This window comes from Physeter macrocephalus, chromosome 18, assembly GCF_002837175.3.
Source record: "Physeter macrocephalus isolate SW-GA chromosome 18, ASM283717v5, whole genome shotgun sequence".
Taxonomy (NCBI): domain Eukaryota; kingdom Metazoa; phylum Chordata; class Mammalia; order Artiodactyla; family Physeteridae; genus Physeter; species Physeter macrocephalus.
The window spans coordinates 88,511,266-88,532,717 of NC_041231.1; the positions used below are offsets into that span (position 1 = coordinate 88,511,266).

At 44.0% G+C, this 21,452-nt stretch overlaps 1 protein-coding gene and 1 pseudogene across 7 annotated transcripts in view; both read left to right on the forward strand.

The window, feature by feature from the left end:
- LOC102977564 (cytidine monophosphate-N-acetylneuraminic acid hydroxylase) overlaps nucleotides 1-21,452 on the forward strand; it is a 295,804-nt gene that overhangs the window by 236,148 nt on the left and 38,204 nt on the right. For all 7 annotated transcript variants that reach the window (XM_028479285.2, XM_028479288.2, XM_055080222.1 and 4 more), the window contains 3 exons: nucleotides 3,108-3,199; nucleotides 18,386-18,495; nucleotides 21,010-21,200. In XM_028479285.2, the coding sequence (XP_028335086.1) occupies nucleotides 3,108-3,199; nucleotides 18,386-18,495; nucleotides 21,010-21,200 (393 nt within the window). The remainder of the gene's footprint in view (nucleotides 1-3,107; nucleotides 3,200-18,385; nucleotides 18,496-21,009; nucleotides 21,201-21,452) is intronic.
- On the forward strand, nucleotides 15,792-17,116 carry LOC102977008 (myc-associated zinc finger protein-like; annotated as a pseudogene).

A 21,452-nucleotide genomic window follows, 5' to 3' on the forward strand; every position in this document is an offset into this window, starting at 1 on the left:
CAAGCCTCCTTTGGGTTTCCTTTCCCGCTCCCCCAGAAGTATGAGTGGGGCAGGCCCTTATCCAAACACTGCTGGAGAGCAGATAGACTCGCCCTGACTGCCTCATGGTGATTAAACACCCAAAATGGCAGAGCCCCAACTGTACCTGCCCTGAACAGCAGTTCTTCTAATCATTTCTTGGAAGAACTAGTGCTGGTACCCCTCTCCCCCGACTTGATGAAGCCTACATGTAGATCACCTTCCTCCCCAGTTCAGGAGCGATACCAGGACAGGATGGTTGTGGGTTTTGTTTGTTTGTTTGTTTTCAGTGACTGCCAAAGAGATAGCAGCACTGCCTGGAAGAGACAGGGGGAGTTCTAGGTGAGGGATGCTTTGTCAGCCTGGTGCTCAGCACCGGCAACGAATGAGTGGTTGGCCGCACCTTTCCAAGCTTTGCTTCAGCCTAACTTGACCTGGGTGCTTTTTAGCCATTCCCATGTCAGGCTTGACTTCCACTGTGTTGTTGATCTGATTTCTCGGGTCATCTGTGGGCAGTTTAGTGCAGGTGAACTCAGAGGGAGCTGCGTAGTTTTCTAAGAGCTCCCTGCTATAATAGTATAGAAGACCGTCACCCAAGTCTAGAATGTTCTTACACCTGCACACAGATTCGCTTCACTGCATACTTAGTTTCAGGGCCCGGATGCACACTATTAGATTTCTAAATGTTGATAAACACTGTTGCACCTGTGGCTTGCTTGGCTCCTTCGATGGGGTTGCTAGATCAGGCAAATAGAAGGCGCCCAGTTAAATTTGCATTTCAGATAAACAACGAATATATTGTTAGCATAGATAGTTTCCAAGTATTGCATGGGACACAGTTTTAGCGACAGCTCTACTCTGGGAGAGCCTCATGGTTATTTGCTGACAGCCCTGTTTGGAGTCCCTTCCATCTTCTCAGTGGTTTCAAGTTAGGGAAACCTCAGACACGGCTTGTTCTGTCACTGGTAAGTTTCGGCAGGCACTCTTGGACCTTGAGGTTTTCTGACTGTTGCGTTTTGGGGACTCCGCGTTTCCTCTCTCCCTTTCTCTCCTTATTGGGCTTTTCACATGATGCTCACTGAGCCAGCCGTTTAAGGAAGTGTTGCAGCTTTGTGATTAGAAGCATGATCTTTCCTCACAACCTTCCCTGTTCAGAAGCCTGCCCCCACCACTTACCAGCTCCGTGACCTTGGACAAGTTTCTTAGCCTTTCTGGACCTCAATCCTCTCCTCTATACAGTGAAATTGAGAGTATTACCTACTCTGTCTGACTGCTGAGAGGGTTAAGTGATTTCAAACACATAAAGCACTTAAAACAATGTCTGGCCATATGATAAGTGCTCGATAAATGTCAATTACATTGACTGTTATTGCTCTGTCATGAGCTTCTACTGTAGCTTAGGTACAGAGGTTATTTACAGGAATTCAGATTGTTCTTGAACCTGGCTGGCTTATCTTAACAGAGTGATTGCGTTGCCACAGGCTGGCCTTTCTCTCCTTCACCCAAAGCCTTGGGGGTGATTGATCCTAGTTTCACCCTATTCTGTTGGCAGGCTAACCTAGAGCTGGCATTGTCTTAGTGCCCCCGCACATGAGGAACCAGCTTTATCTCCTGCACGTTCTCCCAGCTTTATTCCCAGATGCAGCTCACCAAGCATTGATGTGCTGAAACTCCATCCTCAGAGTAACTCACACCCTATACTTCCCCATCCATCGCTCCAAATTTGACTGCTTCTCTGTGTAGCAATTCACCCGAGGAATCTCTCACCTAGGAGACAGTCAAGAGCAATGACCTACCTCTTCTACCCTCCCTACATTTTTCTTCTTCACACATTTTTCCTAGCCATTTTTCTTCTTCACACGTAACCAACATCAGCAACTCTCACAAGCTGTGGTTCTCATTTTCTAAATCTAACAACTTTTCCCAACCTCTTTGCACATGAAGCTGTCGCCTCCCTCCTGTCTACTTGCTGCCTATGAACAGTTAAGATCCTGCCATGTTTCCCCTTTAATGGCCCAGCATGCCGAATAGCTGCATTTGGAATGTTCTCAAGTTTTGAAATGTTGTTGGCTACTCATTGATGAGAAAGTAGATGTTTCAGAATAATCCTCTATAAATTGAAGTGCGGAATATGTTTTTTGCCTTATGACTAGAAAAGAGCGTGAAAAATTCTTGATACAATGAAGCTTGGAAAAATCAGTGTAATTTACTGATATATAAGTTAAAATAGACATTGTTAGATTAAAAAATCTGATGTTTCCCGTTTGAGACATATTTGTTTGTAAAAATAATTCTTTAACTGTGAAAAGAAAAAAACTTCACAAGAAACACTACCAAAATAGAGAGGAAATGGAACTTTTATGCCTCATCTTCCACCACCACAACCCCCTTCACGGTCTGGTAAGAAATGGAAAAAAAATTACTAAGCCTCCTATTTTGCTGCAATCTGATTCTCATTCTGAAATAGGGTTGCCAGAGTTAGCAAATAAAAATGAAGAACACTCAGTTAAATTGCATATAAATGACGAATTTCCAGTATATGTCATATATTGTGTGAGTTGTGTTTTTAAATTATTTCTTATTTATCTGAAATTCATATTTAACAGGGCATCCTGTATTTTATCTGGCAACCATGCTCTGAAATCTTAAACTATAAGAAAGTGTTTTCTCTTCCTGAAAACTTGAGTTGAACTTAGGTTTAGCACACTATCCTAGGGGCTAAGGCTTGTAAAGTGATTATAAATCATAGGTATGTCTTTATGACTGCATTCTTTCCTCATATTGGCCCCAGTTGAATCTTAACCAACTTAGCTTTTGTATGAGAGCCATCCCTAAAGATGACTTTATTCTGATGGCTTTGTTGATCTCTAACATATATTATTTTGTGACATGGCATTTATCTTCACTTTTAAAATTACCTACTGATGATTAATCTATATTTCCTTGGATATTTGAGTATGAGCTATTAGTAGTTTTTCTTTCATGCATTTTATGTTCAACCAACTACAGTTGTTTACAATGCATTTAAGCCTAAGAGATTAATTTTTATTTTCACCATTTTATAAACCTAAGTATAATTTTTCATCCAGGTCTGTTAGATGCACAAAACATAACTGGAAGTTGGATGTGAGCACCATGAAGTATATCAATCCTCCAGGCAGCTTCTGTCAAGACGAACTGGGTAAATATAATCCATATCGATCAATGTTTTCTGCTATTATTATTATTGGGGTCCTTCTTGTCAACTTGTTTCCAGTCTCACTTGAAGCTTTGAGTATATTCTGATTTTAAACTATGGACATTAGGTCTTTTAAAAATAATTAACACTGAAAATTCTAAACAGGATTTCTCCAAAAGATCCCATCATTCATTCATTTGTTCAGTAAGTATTTGATGAGAACTTACCAGGTGTAAACATTGTATTGGGTATTAAGAGATACAAAGATGGATAAAATAGAGTCAGTGTAAATGAGATGATATTAACATGAGGTGGTGGCAAAGACAAGCCTGTGAACAACTAAGATCAGGGATACTCTGATAGGTTTCTTTGGTACAGTGTACTATAGAATAGTGGCTCCGAATATTGTATCAGTGAAGACACACAAGATAGATATTCAAGTGCATGATCTTTTCAACAGTTATAATGAAACTTCACAGTTTCGGTTGGGAAATAAAGTCCTTCAAATTCCATGGCTCTTTCTGGCATAGGTAAGATGCTACAGTTTACATGTGATTCTCAGTATGCTGGCTCCACTGCTACTTTTTCCTTCCTCCTACTCAAGAAAGCAGGTAGAAATATGAGTAAGGAGGGCTTAATAATAGGAATAAATTTGTCTTTGACCTAAGTGATTAAAAGCGTGCTTTATCGGTAGAAAAAGTTACTTGGGAAGATTCTTAAAACTGCTTATGCACGCTGTTTCAGAATGTCTGTTATAAGAATAAAAATATAGATTTGATCTAATTGGGGGAATCATAGAAAGCTTCATGCCAGAGATGGCATTTGTGTTGGGTTTTGAAAGATGGGCAGAATTTCATCAGGCAGAGAAGAGAAAGGAGGACATTTCTGGTAAAGGGGACAGCTTGGGCTGTTTTAGTTTATTTGGGGCCAAATGTGTAGTTTAGTTGGCTGGAGTACAGGGTATGTGCATCAAAGTAGTAGAACATAAGATTTCAAAGGTACATTGTAGGGAGGGCCTTGAATGTAGTTGAAGAATCATGACCTAATCCAGAATGTTATTGTGTGTTAGGTGTAGTATTAGGCACTTTGTGTGAATTATTTCACATTATCTTCACATTGACAATGCAGTAATGGGACTCAGTAATGGAGAGTCATTTTACCAGCAAATTGTTCAACCCATCTGCCTCTGTGCCTGCACATTCTTCCTTGACTCCTGTGACAGTTGACAGTGGCTGCACTGACCTTGCTCCCATGGCTCGCCCTGCTCTTGCATCCTGGATCCCACCTCGCACCTACTTGAGGACTTCCCTCCTGCAACTGTCCTTCTCTCTCCTGTATCATAAATTTTGTCTTTGCCTATTAACCCACATGTACACACACACACACACACACACACACACACACACACACACACACACACACACACACACATGCGCATGCGCCCTAGTGTTCAGATAAGCCCTCTTATGTTTCCATTTCTCCAACTGTCTAAACAGCTAAACCCCTTGAAACAGGCATCTCACACTCATTGTCTCTGCTCCTTCCCCTCCCGTCGTCTCTCAGTGGAGCTTCCATCCCTACCACTCCGCTAACACTGCTCCTGTCAAGGTCACCAGTTTGCTAAATTCAGTGGTCACTTTGCCATGGCCATTGTACTCAAACTCTCGGCATGCAGCACAGCGGCCCACTCTCTCCTCAATATGCAGCTGACCTTTGAACAATGCGGTTTGAACTGCACAGATATTTTCCAATAGTAAATACTATAGGACTACACCAGCCAAGGTTGGTTGAATCTGTGGATGCAGAGGAACCGCGGTTAAGAAGGGCCAACTATTGAGTTCTACATGAATTGACTTCTTTTATGTATATATTATTTATTTATTTATTCAGTTGCACTGGGTCTTAGTTGTGGCATGTGTGCTCCTTAGTTGTGGCAGGTGGGCTCCTTAGTTGTGGCATGTGAGCTCTTAGTTGCAGCATGCATGTGGGATCTAGTTCCCTGACCAGGGATCGAACCCTGGCCCCGTGCATTGGGAGTACAGAATCTTAACCACTGCGCCACCAGGGAAGTCCCATGAATTGATTTCTAATAGGCATTACAAGCTGCAGCCAAAACAGAACTCCTAATGGCCAAGCCCACCTTATCCCCAGACCTGTCCCTCCTCCAGCCTTCTCCATCTTGGTAAATGACGCTGCTTCCACTCAACTGAACAAAACCTGGTGGTCACTCTTGAGTCTTCTCTTTCCTTAAATCCCCATATCCAAACCAGTAATAAGTCCTGTGCCAAAACACCTTCAGAATCCATCCACTTCTCTCCGTCTGCACTGTCTCCAACCAAGTGCAAGTCACAGTCACCTTTTGTCTGCACAACTGGCTTCCCTGCTTCCATGCTTGCTTCCTGCAGTCCATCCTGCTTACAGCACACAGCTTGATATTTTATTTTATTTTTGTTAATTTAATTTTATTTTATATTGGAGAATAGTTGATTTACAATGTTGTATTAGTTTCAGGCAGGCTAGTACCAGACTGATATTTTAAAAATTCAAGTAAATTCATGTCATTCCCCTGCTTAAAACTCTCCAATGAGCTTCCTATCACACATGAAGAAGGTGCATCCCTTTGACCCGGCAATTCCACATCCGAGACCATATGCCTAAGATCTTAATAATCACTGATATGTCAAAAGATATGGCTATGAGAATGTTCATTCACAGCAATACTATCTACAAAAGAGAAAAATTGAAAACAATTTAAACACTAGAAATAATTCCACTGTGTCTTAAAAGTGATACTATTGAAGAAACTAAACTAATAAGAGTTATTTTTGATAAATAAAGCAGATTATAAATATTACATATAGTATGGCCCTATTATGAAAAAACATGTATGCAAAAGCACTTATGGATGGGGGGAGGCTGACCACTGGTTACCTGTGAGGGGAGCTGAATAGTGGGCTTCCTGGGCTGGACCTCCAGTCTGGGAACTTTGATTACACTACCTCTACATCTTTTTCAGGCTCAAATTATTGTATATGGAATAGGCTATCAGGGCCAGTGTTGTCCAGGTGTCTCGGTGAGACCAACTCCTAATCACTTTTTTTTTTTTTTTTTTTTTTTTTTTTTTGCGGTATGCGGGCGTCTCACTGTTCTGGCCTCTCCCGTTGCGGAACACAGGCTCTGGACGCGCAGGCTCAGCTGCCATGGCTCACGGGCCCAGCCGCTCCGCGGCATGTGGGATCTTCCCAGACCGGGGCACGAACCTGTGTCCCCTGCATCGGCAGGCGGACTCCCAACCACTGTGCCACCAGGGAAGCCCCCTAATCACTTTTTAAAGAAGGGTCTGACCTGCAAAGGCATTCTGCCAGTTCCCAGAGTAGAGGTGTCACTTACTGAGGTGCATGTCCTTTTCCCGTCACCCCTCAAAAGAGATAGAATGCTATTCTGGGGAAGTTGCTAATTGCTTTGACTACAAGTTCATCTTCCCCCTACCCCTCAAAGGGATGCCTCGGTTACTAGGTTCTTTTGCCAGTAAGCCTCATTCCATGTCTGTTGACCTAGCCTAGGAAACGTGCAGACTGCATTGTTAGCAGGAACTGTACAAATACTGTTCAATTTATTTGGCAGAAAACAGGTAAGAAGCAAAGGTTTGAACATATCAGACTGTTTGTGTAAGTGAAAGGACAATAGACTATCAACTTTATGAGTATGTAACCCAGAAATCGATAGCTGCTTAGGGGCCTTTATAAAACCTCTAAGTCTTTTGGACAAGACCTATAGCGAGACATTATAGCAAAGTGGTTAAGAGTGAATGGTGCAGGACAGCCTGGGTTCAGATCCTGATGTTCAAACACACAGTTAAATGACTTGGGACAAGTTAATCAATCTCTTTGTTCTTTAGTTTCCTCACTAGGATATAATATTGGTAGTAACTATCTTATTGCGTTGTTGAAAGAATTTCAAAGTGAACAGCTGTTAAATTCTCAGAACTTGGTACACAGAGCATAATGTTTTATTTGTATATGTATGTCTCAAATAATCTGCACATCACCCCTGTAACTGGGACCTTAGGAGCAGGAGGAAGGGATTTCCCACCCAGCAGAAAATTGGATCAATTGGAAAATAGATCAAGGCTGGGAACTGATGCAGAGGGCTGATGTTTGCTGCCATGGCAGGTGAAGGGCAGGGCTAGAGGTGGCAGCAGGGTCAGTGGAGGGCTGGAAATAACAAGACCCACTGAAGTTTCTAGCCTTTGCTCCAGTAAGGAAATGCTGTGAGAGTGGAAAATTTTGTTAACAGAGCCCACTTTTCAGTCCAGTACTACCTACACTGTAGTGATTTCCTACCACATTCGAAGAAAGAGAAGGATGGCTTGATCTCGTACGAACTTAGATTATTTGATTTTATTATTATTATAAATAACAATATATGGTCATCATTAAGAAGGTAAAAGTCAGGAAAGTAGAAGGAAGAAGACGCTCACTTGCACTCCCATCACCTCAAGACAACACCTGTTTTGGTATCTTTTCTTCCAGTCGTCACCAAGGTCCCCTTCCTTCCTCTCCCCAGCCTTCTCCTCCTCCTTCTCTTAACTGAGATATAATTCATGTACCATAAAATTCACCTTTTTAGAGTGTGCAACTCAATGGTTTTTAGTATTTTCACATGTTGTGCCATTACCACCACTATCTAATTCCAGAACATTCTCATCATCCCCAAAAGAAACCTTGTAACTATTAGCAGTCAGTCTCATTCCCCTCTTCCCTCATCCCCTGGCCAACCACTAATCTACTTTCTGTCGCTATGGCGTTTCCTGTATTGAACCAGGCTGGCATAAACCCCACTTGGTCATGGTCATGATTATTTTTTATATTGCTAAATTGTATTTGCTAATATTTGGTTAAGGATTTTTATGTCTATATTCATAAGGAATATTGGTCTGTAGTTTTTTGTGTGTGATGTCTTTGTCTGATTTTGGGATCAGGGTAGTAATACTGCCCTCATAAAATGAGTTAGGAAGTGTTCCCTCCTCTTCTGTTTATTGGAAGAATTTGTGAAGTTTGGTATTGATTCTTCTTTAGACATTCGGTCAAATTCACCAGTGAAGCCATTTGGGCTTGGGCTAATGTTTGTGAAGTTTTTGTTTACTAATTAAATCTCTTTATTTGTTATGGGTCTTCTCAGATATTCTATTTCTTCTTGAGTCAATTTTGTTAGTTTGTTTCTTCCTAGGAATTTCTCCATTTCATCTGGGTTATCAATTTGTTGATATATAATATTTATTATATTTCCTTATGTTTTTATATTTCTGTAAGATTGATAGTAATGTCCCCCTTTTCATTCCTGATTTTAGTAATTTGAAACTTTTCTCTTTTTTCTTGGTTAGTCTAGCTAAAGGATTGGAAATTTTGTTAATCTTTTCGAAGAACAAACTTTTGTTTTCATTGATTTTCTCTCGTTTTTCTAGTCTCAATTCCGTTTATTTTAGCTCTAATTTTTTAAATATTGCCTTCCTTTTGTTTGCTTTGGGTTTAGTTTGCTCTTCTTTTTCTAATTTCATAAGGTGGAAGGTTCGGTTTTTTACTTGAGATCTTTTTTATTATAGGTGTGTTCCTTTTATGCACTGCACTGTTTTAGCTGCATTCCATAAGTTTCAGAATATTATGTTTTCATTTTTCCTTGTCACAAAGTATTTTCTCATTTGTCTTGTGATCTTCCTCCTTAAATTATTTGTATTTAGAAGTATGTTGTCTGATTTCTACATATTTGTGAATTTTCCAACTTTCTTCTCTTATTGGTATCTAATTGCATTTCACTGTGGTCAGAGAACATACTTTATATGACTTGATCCTTTTAACTTTATTTTATGGCCTAACGTATGGTTTGTGGAGAATATTCTACATGTACTTGAGAAGAATGTGTATTTTATTGTTGGGTGGAGTGTTCTGTCTATGTCTGTTGGGTCTGGTTGGTTTATAGTGTTGAGTCTTGTATTTCCTTGTTGATTTTCTATCTAGTTGTTCCAACTTCCAGTCATCTTTTTAAGCATACTTTTACAAATAATTATAATTATTCTATATATAATTTTTGCATCCTGTTTTTGTCATGTTAATTTATTATATTAGTCATATTATGTCAGATTCTATATATACATAATTTTAAAGTGTGCTTACATTAAATATTAACTTAAATAATTTATTTAGCCATTTCTCTGTTGTTGGAATTCGGGCTGTTCACAGATTTTTTTTTTTTTTTTTTTTTTTTTTTTTTGCCATCGAAACCAAAACTGTGATCTTTCTGCTTAAGAACTTCTCTGTTTTGGGAGTTTTTTCTGTAAGATAGGTGAATTACTGGCAACAGGGTATGACTAATTAATGCTTTTACCCATATTTAACACCTCATACATAGTAATATAAAGATGGGCTTCACATGGACTAATAGCCTAAATGAAAAAGGTCAGACTGTAAAAGTAACAGAAGAAATGTAGAATATCTTTGTGACCTAGAAACTGGTAGCACTTCCTGACTCTTCAAACAACACTTCAGAAGTACAGCTCAAAGGATAACCACCCCACCAGTACACACACACACACACACAAAACCTTGGTGAATGTGATTTCATCAGCACTAAAGATTTCTGTTAATTGGAGGACACCATGGACAAAGTTAAAAGGCATTTGACAGTTTGGGTGACTATTTTGCAATATTGGCAACCAACAAGGGAATATTATCTAGCATATAGAAGGAAGTAATGCAAATTGATAAGAAAAAGATAGGAAACCCAATATAAAAATGCAGAAAGGATATGAATTAGCATTTTACAGAAGAATCCGCAAAGGTCAATAAGCACATGAAGATATGCTCAAACTTGTTAATTATCAGAAAACTGCAAAGTAAAGCAATGAGGTGTTACTCTATGTCTTTTTGACTGATAGAAAGAAACGAAGGTGCCACGGAATGTTGTCAGAGATATAAGGGTATAGAAATAGTCATGCCTGTGGTGGAAATGTGGCTGGTACAGCCACGCTAGAGAGGAACCCGACAGTGACTAGTCAGGGGAGGTTTATGAATACGCCATGACCCATCACTCCCATTCCTGTTTGTATACCAAAGAAACCTTGTTGTGGCAGAGTCTATGGGTCCACCACTGGGAGAGTGAATCGGTAAAATGCGGTGAACCAGGGAATACTAAACTGCAGTTAGAGGAAGTGGACTAGATGTACATGTGGTAACATGAATGAATCTTAAAAACAGGGTATTGAGTGAAAAAGAGTAAGAAACAGACTGGAGACCCAATACCGTTTATATAAACTAAAGATGCACATATACAATATAATACATATTTTGCATGACCATTCAAATTGTAGCCTGTAGGGGAGGAGGGGGAAATAAGAGTGGGAAACAGAGATAAAGGGAATAAGTAAGTAAGTAAGTAAGTAGCTTTGCCTGGACCGAATATCATGTGTCATGAACTGAAATATATGATTAGCACAGTCGTCTTTACTTGAGGTACTAAATGAATGAATGAGTCCATTATTCATTCATCCATTCTTTAATATGTATTGCATTACAGTCCATTTTTTAGAATGAACCAGTTTTTGTTCCTTCTAACTAGTTAATAAGCCTGCCTTTTCTCTTCATGCCTTAGCAGCTCAGGGCATTCTTACTTTTTCAGACTTTCCTCCTTTGAGTCAAAAAGAGCATTGTTGGGCTTCCCTGGTGGTGCAGTGGTTGAGAATCCGCCTGCCGGTGCAGGGGACACGGGTTCGTGCCCCGATCTGGGAAGATCCCACATGCTGCGGAGCGGCTGGGCCCGTGAGCCATGGCCGCTGAGCCTGCGCGTCCGGAGCCTGTGCTCCGCAATGGGAGAGGCCACAACAATGAGAGGCCCACGTAACACACACACACAAAACACACACACACAAAAAAAGAGCATTGTTGTTTTAAATTACCCTTATTTCTCAAATATGTTGCTAATATTTTCCAAACATGTTTGGCAATTTTCTTTGGTGGTAGAACTTTTTCATTTTACATTTGTATCTATTCAGATTTTCTACTGGAATTGTTTCCATTGCTATTAAGCTTAGAAGTCCTCCCTTTGATATTCTATTTTTTCATACTTTTTAACCACTTGGTTGCTTTTCTTTGTGTCTTTAATCAACTGGAATACTTAGCTAACCAGTTGCACAGCACCGTTGTTAGATAGCTCTTCTTTTTCCACCAATCTATGATCCCTCTCTTAGAATATTAAACTGTTATTTAATTAGGATCCTCTCCTTGACCGTCCTTATGCCAATAATCAATGATTTAATTATTACAGTTTTCTAAAATGTTTTTGCTCTAATTCTTCTTCATTATTCTTCCTTATAAAAATATTTTAATGAATTCCATTTGTTTGTTCTTCTGGATAAATATTAAGTTATAACCCAAATAACCTAGATTGCATCAGTTTGTGCAGTCAAAATAAGGATAACACATTCTCCTGCTTTATAGAGGCAGGGAGTTGGCAGATGTTATGCTTTTCTTCCATGCATAAATGCATTATCTTTGTGTGAGGGGCATAAAAACTTTTATGGTGTTTGCTTTGAAATAACAGTTAAGAGTTACAGACTCTTATTTTTTTCTGCTTTTCTTGAGAGAGAACAATTCTAAAGAAGGAAAATCCTTAAAAGTGGATATCAATGCAGTTTTCTGAGAGTCTTCCATAATACCTTGTATTTTCGAAATGGTATTTGCTAGTATATAATTTTGTTTGTCCAATACTGAACTTTCTTTTTAACTCTTCATTCTTTGAAGGTAAAATAATTGCCATAATAATTATATTATTTTTTAAATCCCTTCTCCGTGCCAGGCATAGTGCTAGACACTATAGGATTTATTATATAATTTAATCCCTACAACAACTCTGCAAAGTATGTATCATAATCCTGTTTTACAGATCAGGAAACTGCAGCCCAGGATGCTGATAATAGGCAGCCCAGTCATAATCTCAGCCCAGATGTTTCCAAATCCAGCATTCTTTCTATTTCATGACTATTTTTTTTGGCAATCATATAGCCTGGAAATAATAATAAGATGTATCTTTATTATATCACTTGCATTTTCAAGGACATAGTTTAATAAGAATAGTGCTATTAAGCATCCTTTGTGTGTTCCTGATTTTATTAAGAAAGCCAATTGTGTTTTACTATTAAATAAGTTGATAACTATTACTAGGAAAAATATTAATTAATATGCTTCTATTAAATTCTTAAGCAATATTTAAAAGGTATAAAAATAACACAGTGAACAGCCATGTGCCCAGTGCTCCGCTCAAGACATAAAACATTAACAGCAGAAGATCTTTAAATACCTTTCCTTGGTCATATTACATATCCCCTCATCCCCCAAAGGTAATCACTCTTCTGAATTTGGGGTTTCAGGATAGCGATTCTTAATTATTGTATTAGTTATATTCACAAAAGGAAAAAAGATGGCACCCTCAAATTGGGATAATTTGTAGAGTGTGTTTTCATCAAAGGATATTTTATAAGGTGTGGATGTGGGAGAATCACAGGGAAGGTGGAGTAACCTGGAGTTGATAACAGCCAAATTATCTGTCTTTAGGCCAAAGGGATGAGGAGGGAGCAGTTTCCAGAATCTGGAAGAAGAGAGAGTCATAAAGAATTGGCTTCTATGAGATGAGCAGTGACCTCTGTCCATGCCCAGAGCATAACTAGTTCAAGGTGACCTTATGGGGAAAGAGCCAGAGGTATAAGCGACCCAACCTCACTGAGTTCTCTTACCATCTCACCCTGGAGCTTCCCAATAGCCAAACTCACCTAAAAGGAGGAGAGTGTGGGAGGCCTTTGATGTGGTCCAGCTAAGTCAACCTCCTGAAGGAGACAGTAGGTGGACAAGGGTGCAGACAGGTAGAGAAGAGGGGGTTTGTAGGGACCAACTGAAGCTATCTGGTGCGATCATGTTTCTAGCTTTTAAAGTGCTCTTTTAAAAATGAAAAAGTAATATACTTTATTTGGGGCTTTTGTTGAGATAATCTTATATCTAAATTTCCCAACTTGAGGTGCCCAGTCTGGGCAGGAGCAGTGCCTGGGTTGGGAGAGGGGGCTGTGCACCCCAAGAGAGTCTTGGGAGACATGGAATGATGACCATTAATTAATCAATTAACTCAACAGATATTTAACAAATGCCAGTTGTGAGTCAGGCAACGTTCTTGGCACACTACTGACAGAGCATCAAACAAACCACGATGCCAGCTCTCACAGAGCTCATAGTCTTATAGGGGAGACAGACCATAAGCAAACAATATACAATACGTCCAGTGACAATAGGGCTAGGAAGAAAAAAATGAGGTTAGAGGGCTGGAGAGTGCTCTTTGAGATGGAGTGGTCAGAAAGCCCTGTCTGATAATATGGCAGCTGAGTCCCAAATGAAGCCAGGTAGTGGGCAGTGCTGATACTGAGGAGAGCTTTCCAAGGAGATCGTCTAAATGTGTCATCAGTGTGTGAGGGGCAGAGAGGGAGAATATGTAGCCACGAGGGTGAAGGTAGGGCAGTGAGAGAGCAAAACAGACTTTAGGGGAGGTAATTCTCTAAGTTTCCAACTCTTCTTTATTACAGTCCCTCAAGTTGACCTTGAAAATTGAAATTTGACAGCATATATAAGTTTTTGTTTTCAACTATTAGGGAATATTAAAAAATGCACCATTTTTCATTTTAGGGGTAATTTTTACCTCAGTTTCTTCCATTAGCAGTTGTCTTAAAGTGAGTATAATTATTCATTTGGAAAGTGTAGGCAAAATATTTTTTTTATATGCTTTGAAGAAAGTAGGAAAATGCTTGGCTTAGAGGGTAGGGCAATGATGCCATTTCCACAGGGACTGCTTTGGTCTAGGACCTCATTTGCTTTCATTGAGCAGTTAGTAAAATTGCTGGCATTTATTAGGATGACTGTCCTCGGAGGTGGCTAGGGTTATAGATAAAAACACTGAAGAATGGAGAAGTCAAGTAAGTTGTCCAAGGTCATCCAGCCATTAAGCTATTAAGTGGGAGAGTGAGGTGTGAGGGCTCCAAATAGGCCATCTTTCTCCTGAGTGCATGTCCATCAGTGGTTTGCTGATGGCCTCCCAAAACAATGGGGAGGGCTCTCAAATATGGTCCTGCCTCCCTCCAATTGATCCTCTCCCTGTGTCACACAGTGGTCTTCCTAAAATTGAGTTCTGATTTTAATACTCTCTTCCTATAGCATTTAGGTATTGCTTTCAGCCATTGTAATAGAAAACGCAAATAAGAGTGGCCCAATCATATCTGAGGTTTTCTTACATCACAGGAAGTTGGAAAGCAGGCAGTCTTGGGCATTATGGCTGTTGGTTAATCAAGGAGCCAAGTTCCTTCTGTCTTCCCATTCTGTCATCCTTAGTATCTGACTTTTTTCCTCAGGGTCTCAAGATGGCTCCTGCTCCTCCAAGCATGGCAACCAAGTTTCACACAAGGGGCGGGGGGAAGATGAAGGGCGAACAGTCCAGATCCGTTGAGTTTGTCCCTCTTTGTCAGGAAAATAAACGTGTTCCTGGAAGTCCTACTAGTACACTTCTGCTCACATCTCACTGGGCAGAACTATATAAACTGTACGTAGAGCTATGGCCACTCATAATTTCAAGGATGCCTGGGAAATCATGATCTTTAGATAGGTGTATCACCACTCCTTAAAAAAAAAATTAGATGCCAGTAGTAAAGAAGAAGGACAAAATAGATTTTGTGCAAGCCACCAGCACGTCTGCTACAATTGCTTAAAATTCTTCATTGACCCCTCATTGCCACAAGATAAAATCCAAACTCCTCCTTAGGAGGGAATCTAGGGTCCTTCATGACCTTCTCTGACCTACCTGTCTATCCTGGCCTGGCTCAAACACCATTTTCCTCGGTCATAAATGAGTAGTCACTTTGTGCATATCAAGCTCTCTCGTGCCTCTATGCCTTTACACATGCTGTTGTCTCATCCTGTTTGCTTCACATCATCATATTTCTTTTGTTGGGCCCAGATACCTCATCTTTCAAGTCTAGCTGGAGCATTACCTCCTATTTGAAATCTGCTTTGACTCTTAGAACCAAACTAGGTACTCCTTCCTGGACACTCCCATAGCACCTTGAACTCATCTCTAACAATCATTCATTTGATGGTAATGAAGCTGTTGGTGTGTGGCTGTGTCCCTGACACACCTGAGATCTCATGAGTTCCTTAAGTGTAATATGAAGAAAGAAATGAATGGGGCGCCCTCCCCGAGCCGCCGGCTGGGCGAGCGGCGCAGCTGGGTAGGAGGCTGTTCCCTCGCTCCCCCCACCCGCCCGGCCAGGCTCCAACCGCCGCCGCCCGCGCCCCCGGCCCCCGGCCCCCGGTCCCCGGCCCCGCCGGGCCTCCCGCCCCCATCCAGGGGGCGTCGCCACCGCCATCACCGCTGCGCTCCACGGCCCGTCAGGCGCCCGCCTTCCCTCCCTCCTTCCAGCCCGCCGGCTTGCGAGGGCGGCGGGGCGGCCCGCCGGCCATGCATTCGGCGCAGCCCGCGCCCCCGGCCCCCGCTGAGCCCCGCCGTGGCGGAGGCCATGTTCCCCGTGTTCCCTTGTACGGTGCTGCCCCCCGCTTCCCCGTGCTGGGCCTGGACTGCCGCGGGGGTTGGGGGGGCGGCCTCTTGAACTCCTTCCTGCCACCTGAGGGTCACGCCCAGAACCCCCCGCAGGTCGGGGCCGAGCTCCAGCCCGGCATCTTTGCCTCCCAGAGCTGCGCCCAGAGTCCATTCCAGGCCGCGCCGGCGCCCCCACCTACGCCCCAGGCCCCGGCGGCCGAGCGCCTCCAGGTGGACTTGCCCCCGGTTCTCGCCGCCGCCCAGGAGTCCGCCGCGGCCGCCGCCGTTGCTGCTGCGCCCCCGGCCCCGGCCGCCGCTTCCACTGTGGACACATAAGTTCTGAAGCAGCCCCCGGCGCCCCCTCCGCCGCCCCTGCCGGTGTCTGCGCCCGCCGCCGAGGCCGCGCCCCCTGTCTCTACCGCCACCATCGCCGCAGCTGCGGCCACCGCCGTCGTTGCCCCAACCGCGACGGTCGCTGTGGCCCCAGTCGCATCTGCCTTGGAGAAGCAGCATAGAGCAAGGAGCCCTACCTCTGCGCCCTGTGCGCCAAGGAGTTCAAGAACGGCTACAGCCTGGAGGCACGACGCCATCCACACGGGAGCCAAAGCCGGCCGGGTCCCCTCGGGTGCAATGAAGATAATAACCACCATGGTGCCCCTGAGCCTCCTGAACGTGCCCCAGCTGAGCGGGGCCGGCGGCCGAGCGGCTGCAGTGGCCGCGGGTGCCGTGGGTGCGGTGGAAAGCGCATCCAGAAGAACCACGCCTGCGAGATGTGCGGCGAGGCCTTCCGCGACGTCTACCACCGGAACCGACAGAAGGACCGCAGGAGCTACCACGTGTGCTCACACGACGGCGCAGTGCACAAGCCCTACAGCTGCTCCCACTGTGGCAAGAGCTTCCCCTGGCGGGGTCACCTCAACAGTCACGTCAGACAAGTGCACTCAACAGACCGGCCCTTCAGATGTGAGAACTGTGAGGCAGCGTTTGCTACGAAGATCAAGGATCGACTGCGGGTCCGCACAGAACGACACGAAGAGAAGGCGCCGGGTCACGTGTGTGGCAAGATGTTGAGCTCGGCTTATATTTCGGACCACATGAAGGTGCGTAGCCAGGGCCCTCACCACGTCCGTGAGCTCTGCAACAAAGGCTTCACCACGGCAGCATACGGGCTGACTTCATCCTGTGCAAGCTGTGCAGCGTGCACTGCGAGACCCTGCCCAGCTGGCCGGCCACATGCGGACCCATGGTGGGGGGGGCGACGCCCCTGTCCCGGAGACGCCTTCCCGGCCACAGCCCACCAGCTGAGGGGGACCCCCGCACCCAGCAGGTACAGGTGAGGCCTGTCCAATGGTGGCGGCAGCCCCTCCCAGAGCTGTGGCTCCCTCTCGGGGGCCGAGGGGGTGTGTGTGAGCTCTCAGCCACTTCGCTCCCAGCCCTGGTGTGCTCCAAGTTGGTGTGGGGGAGAGGGGAGAATGGAGGAAAATCCCTCGGTACCATCTCCTCTTCTCCTGTCTCTTCCCACCAACTCCTCACTACTTGCCCTGCCAACCAAGGAGCCTCCAGAAGGAAAGGAGGAAGAAGTGTTTTCTTAGGGGAATTTGCTAGGTTTTAACGATTTGTTTCTCCTGCTCCTCTCTTCTCCCTATCAAACCTGACCCCATATGCACACCTGGCCCCTCAGTCGTGTTGAAGCCCCCTGGACAGTGGGCAGGGGTGGCAGAGGACAGAAGCGGCCACTGCCCTCACCCCCTCTCCTCTCTGTAACCCCCTGCCCTGCCCTTCCAGGGATTTGTGAGCCTTTCCCTCGACGGTCCTGCGTGCTCTCCTCCTTCCAGTGTCCCCCTACTGTCTGCTGCCCCTCCCTGGGGAGTTGGTGCTTTTTGTTTTTTTCCAGGAGGAGGGAGGAGAGGAAGGAAGGAAATCAAAGATTCTGTCCCAGAGAGGGGGAAAGGTGAGATCTGAGGAGGGGCAGAAACAGGGAAGGCAGAGGTTATACCTTCATAAGGTGGGGTGGTTTGGGGTCAGGCCCTAAACATCATCCTGCTTGAGAATCTGTCAGGGGAAAACAAGTCAAGGGGAGCAAAAGAAGGAGCCACTAGGGCCAGAGGCAGGACAAGAGATGGAATCTTAGGGGGCCAGGGTAAATGGGGGGATCCAGGGACTAGAGGTGCTTCCTGGGGGTGGGGGGAAATGCAGCCACAGTGTCTCCCCCTTCCCTCTTCCACCCCAGCTCCAGCTCTGGCCTTTTCTTTTCATTCCCTCCCCCTGCGACAGAAGCTGTGGCCCTGGCCATGTCATGCTCCTGTGTCCCCTGCATGTTCCCCACCCTTCACCCCCTCCTTTTGTGCAGACCCCATTACAATAAATTTTAAATTAAAAAAAAATGAATGGGTGATGGTCTTCAGGCCTCATCTCAGTAGACATTGTTTGACCCAAATGAGCATTACCTTTTGCTTTTATTTTCCTTTGATTTTTGTACTCTGTGTACCTGAGCCATGCATTTCCATTTCAGTGATGCTTTTTAAGTCATTTTGTTATTGTTGTTAATCCAGATTTGTTCCCCTTTGGTTCTAGTTGTGGAAAAGAATGAAGAAAATGGACTTTTGTTTCTAGAACTGAATCCTCCTAACCCCTGGGATTCAGAGCCCAGATCTCCTGAAGATTTGGCTTTTGGGGAAGTGCAGGTAAGGAAACATTACATTGTAATAATCTTAAAAACAAAAATAGAATTAAGATTTCCTCTTATATATATATATATTTACATCCTGTATTACCTTGAATATTCTTGGAGGTGGCTGGTTAGGACATATAATATAGTTATTCTGAACTCTTGAGCAAATTTTTTAGGAACACCCAGAACTTGGCAGGGATTACAAGGAATACATCCAGAAAAAAACAAAATAAAACAAAAAAACTTTTAGCGGAGGTCCCAAAGGAGAGTCATGCAAAACTATTGGTGGAAGTTCAGAAATTGCCCTTGATACCAAATCACTATCAGGTAAGATGGCCAGTTGTATATTTCTGCACATTGCCCTGAGAACTTTACAAACCTTCTTGTGCATTTTCCTACTTTTAGAAGAGAGTTTCCTCCAGAGAAAACACTTTGATAGTTTGAGAGAGGTAAACAATCAAAAATTAATTTTTCTGGAGTATTTGAGAATCTTTTCATTTGAGAAAATGGGCTGTTACTTTTTTGAGGAAACAAATGGGAACCTATATAGAATAGGCATAATCACCTGAATTTGATTTCTTCTTTTTTTAAAAAAAATAAATTTATTTATTTATTTTTGGCTGCATTGGGTCTTCGTTGCTGCACGTGGGCTTTTCTCTAGTTGCAGAGAGCGAGGGCTACTCTTCGCTGTGGTGCGCGGGCTTCTCATTGCGGTGGCTTCTCTTGTTGCGGAGCACGGGCTCTAGGCGCGTGGGCTCAGTAGTTGTGGCTTGCGGGCTCTAGAGCGCAGGCTCAGTAGTTGTGGTGCACGGGCTTAGTTGCTTCGCGGCATGTGGGATCTTCCCAGACCAGGGTTCGAACCCGTGTCCCCTGCATCAGCAGAAGGATTCTTAACCACCGTGCCACCAGGGAAGCCCTGATTTCTTGATCTCTCCTTACCCTCTTTATTGGCTTTTCACACTGGAGTTTCTATTACCTTATCTCTGCTCCTGGTATTTTCCTTTTTCTTGTGGATATGCCAGATCAGGGGAAGGAAGTGAGGGATTGATTTAGAATCCTCTAGTCTATGCCAGTCTCTAAGTCATTGTTTATAGCCATTCTCAGAGGACCCTGACATCCTGAGTGAGTCAGCAGGTAATTTAGAAGAGAAGGCCTTACAAGCCTGTCTAGCCAGGCTGCATGGTTATGCCAACCCAATCTCGGGTGGCCTCAGCCTGCAGCGGCTTGAAGCAGAATCTCAGTTCCCTGACCAGAGATTGAAGCCAGGCCACAGCAGTGAGAGCACTGAATGCTAACCACTAGACCATGAGGGCCAGTGACAAGGCCTTGGCTTGTCTGCTTTGTAGAAATAAATTTCAACAAAGAGACGAAAAGTAGTGAAAGTGTTTATTAGGAGGAAGAATGTATGTGTGAATAGACACACATGGGTGGGCTCAGAGAGAGACAGTTGGGCCTTCGTGGTAGTTTAAATCACTTATGTGGGGCATTTCTTCTGGGTTTCCTCTGGCCAGTCATCTTGCTTTGCCCGGCTCTGAGTCCGTATTTGGTTATAACTCAGGGTCCTCCCCTGTGTGCGTGCATCTCTTAGCCAAGATGGATTCCAGCTCAGAGGCCTGTGGAAAGGTTGACATCACCTACTGTGGGGTGGCGCCCCCTCCCTTGTTGGCCCTCGAGGAGCCTTTCTGCGCATGTGTAGTCAGGAAGGTCTCCTTGACCTTGAGAATGAGGAATATATGGTCTCTTTATCTCTTATCTGGGCAGGACTCAGCTCCTCTCTGCTCCAGCTATTATCTTTGTCTCGGATTTTCTGTACACAGGCGACAGACTCCAGCTGCTCAGCCTGGGGCCCATCTATCTTCGGCCTTAAACCCACCAGGAATCATTCATTCGTGTACCTATTCCCAGCCACTCCAGCATTTAAATCCCCAGGTGTCTGCCATAACATCTCTAATTGCCCTTCCCTGTAAATTGTGCTTTGAAGGACTGGCTACAAATGCTATTATGCAGTGCAGACTGTAAATAAATATTTAGGAGCTAATTTAAAGAGAGTCGAGCTGGGTAAATCAATTGGTTTGACACCTAAAACCCACCATGAACATTTCTATTCTACTAAACTAGTGACCTGTGCTGAGAGTTGTATTCTATATAAACACTCCTGCTGGGTCTCACTTGCATCCTGTTTCACTGAACATACTTAGGAGCCAAGTTCTCCAATGTGACTTGTCAGCTAAGCAGCTGAGTTAGTTCATTTTTGCTGGCTGGTAATGATTTTTTTTTTTTTTTTTTTTTTTTTTGCAGTACGCGGGCCTCTCACTGTTGTGGCCTCTCCTGCCGCGGAGCACAGGCTCCGGACGCGCAGGCCCAGCGGCCATGGCTCACGGGCCCAGCCGCTCCGCGGCATGTGGGATCTTCCCAGACCGGGGCACGAACCCGTGTCCCCTGCATCGGCAGGTGGACTCTCAACCACCAAGCCACCAGGGAAGCCTGGTAACGATTTAATAATCTGAATCTCACTGTCTTCCGACAGATAACATACCTGACTCATGCCTGCATGGACCTCAAGTTGGGGGACAAGAGGATGGTGTTTGACCCTTGGTTAATCGGTCCTGCTTTTGCCCGAGGATGGTGGTTACTACATGAGCCTCCATCTGACTGGCTGGAGAGGCTGTACCAAGCGGACCTAATTTACATCAGTCACATGCACTCAGACCATCTGAGGTAATGAAGTCTGAGCACTCAACTCTGAAGAAAATGCTGCAGTAAAGGCATCGCTGGTTTTCAGGTTCTTTTGCAATCATTGCTCATTTTGAGGTAGATTCAGTTGGGCTGATGATAAGAGGACTAATTTAGATAAATGCTTACATTTGCATAGAATAATTTTTTTTTTTTTTTTTTTTTTTGCGGTACGCGGGCCTCTCACTGCTGTGGCCTCTCCCGTTGTGGAGCACAGGCTCCGGACGCGCAGGCTCA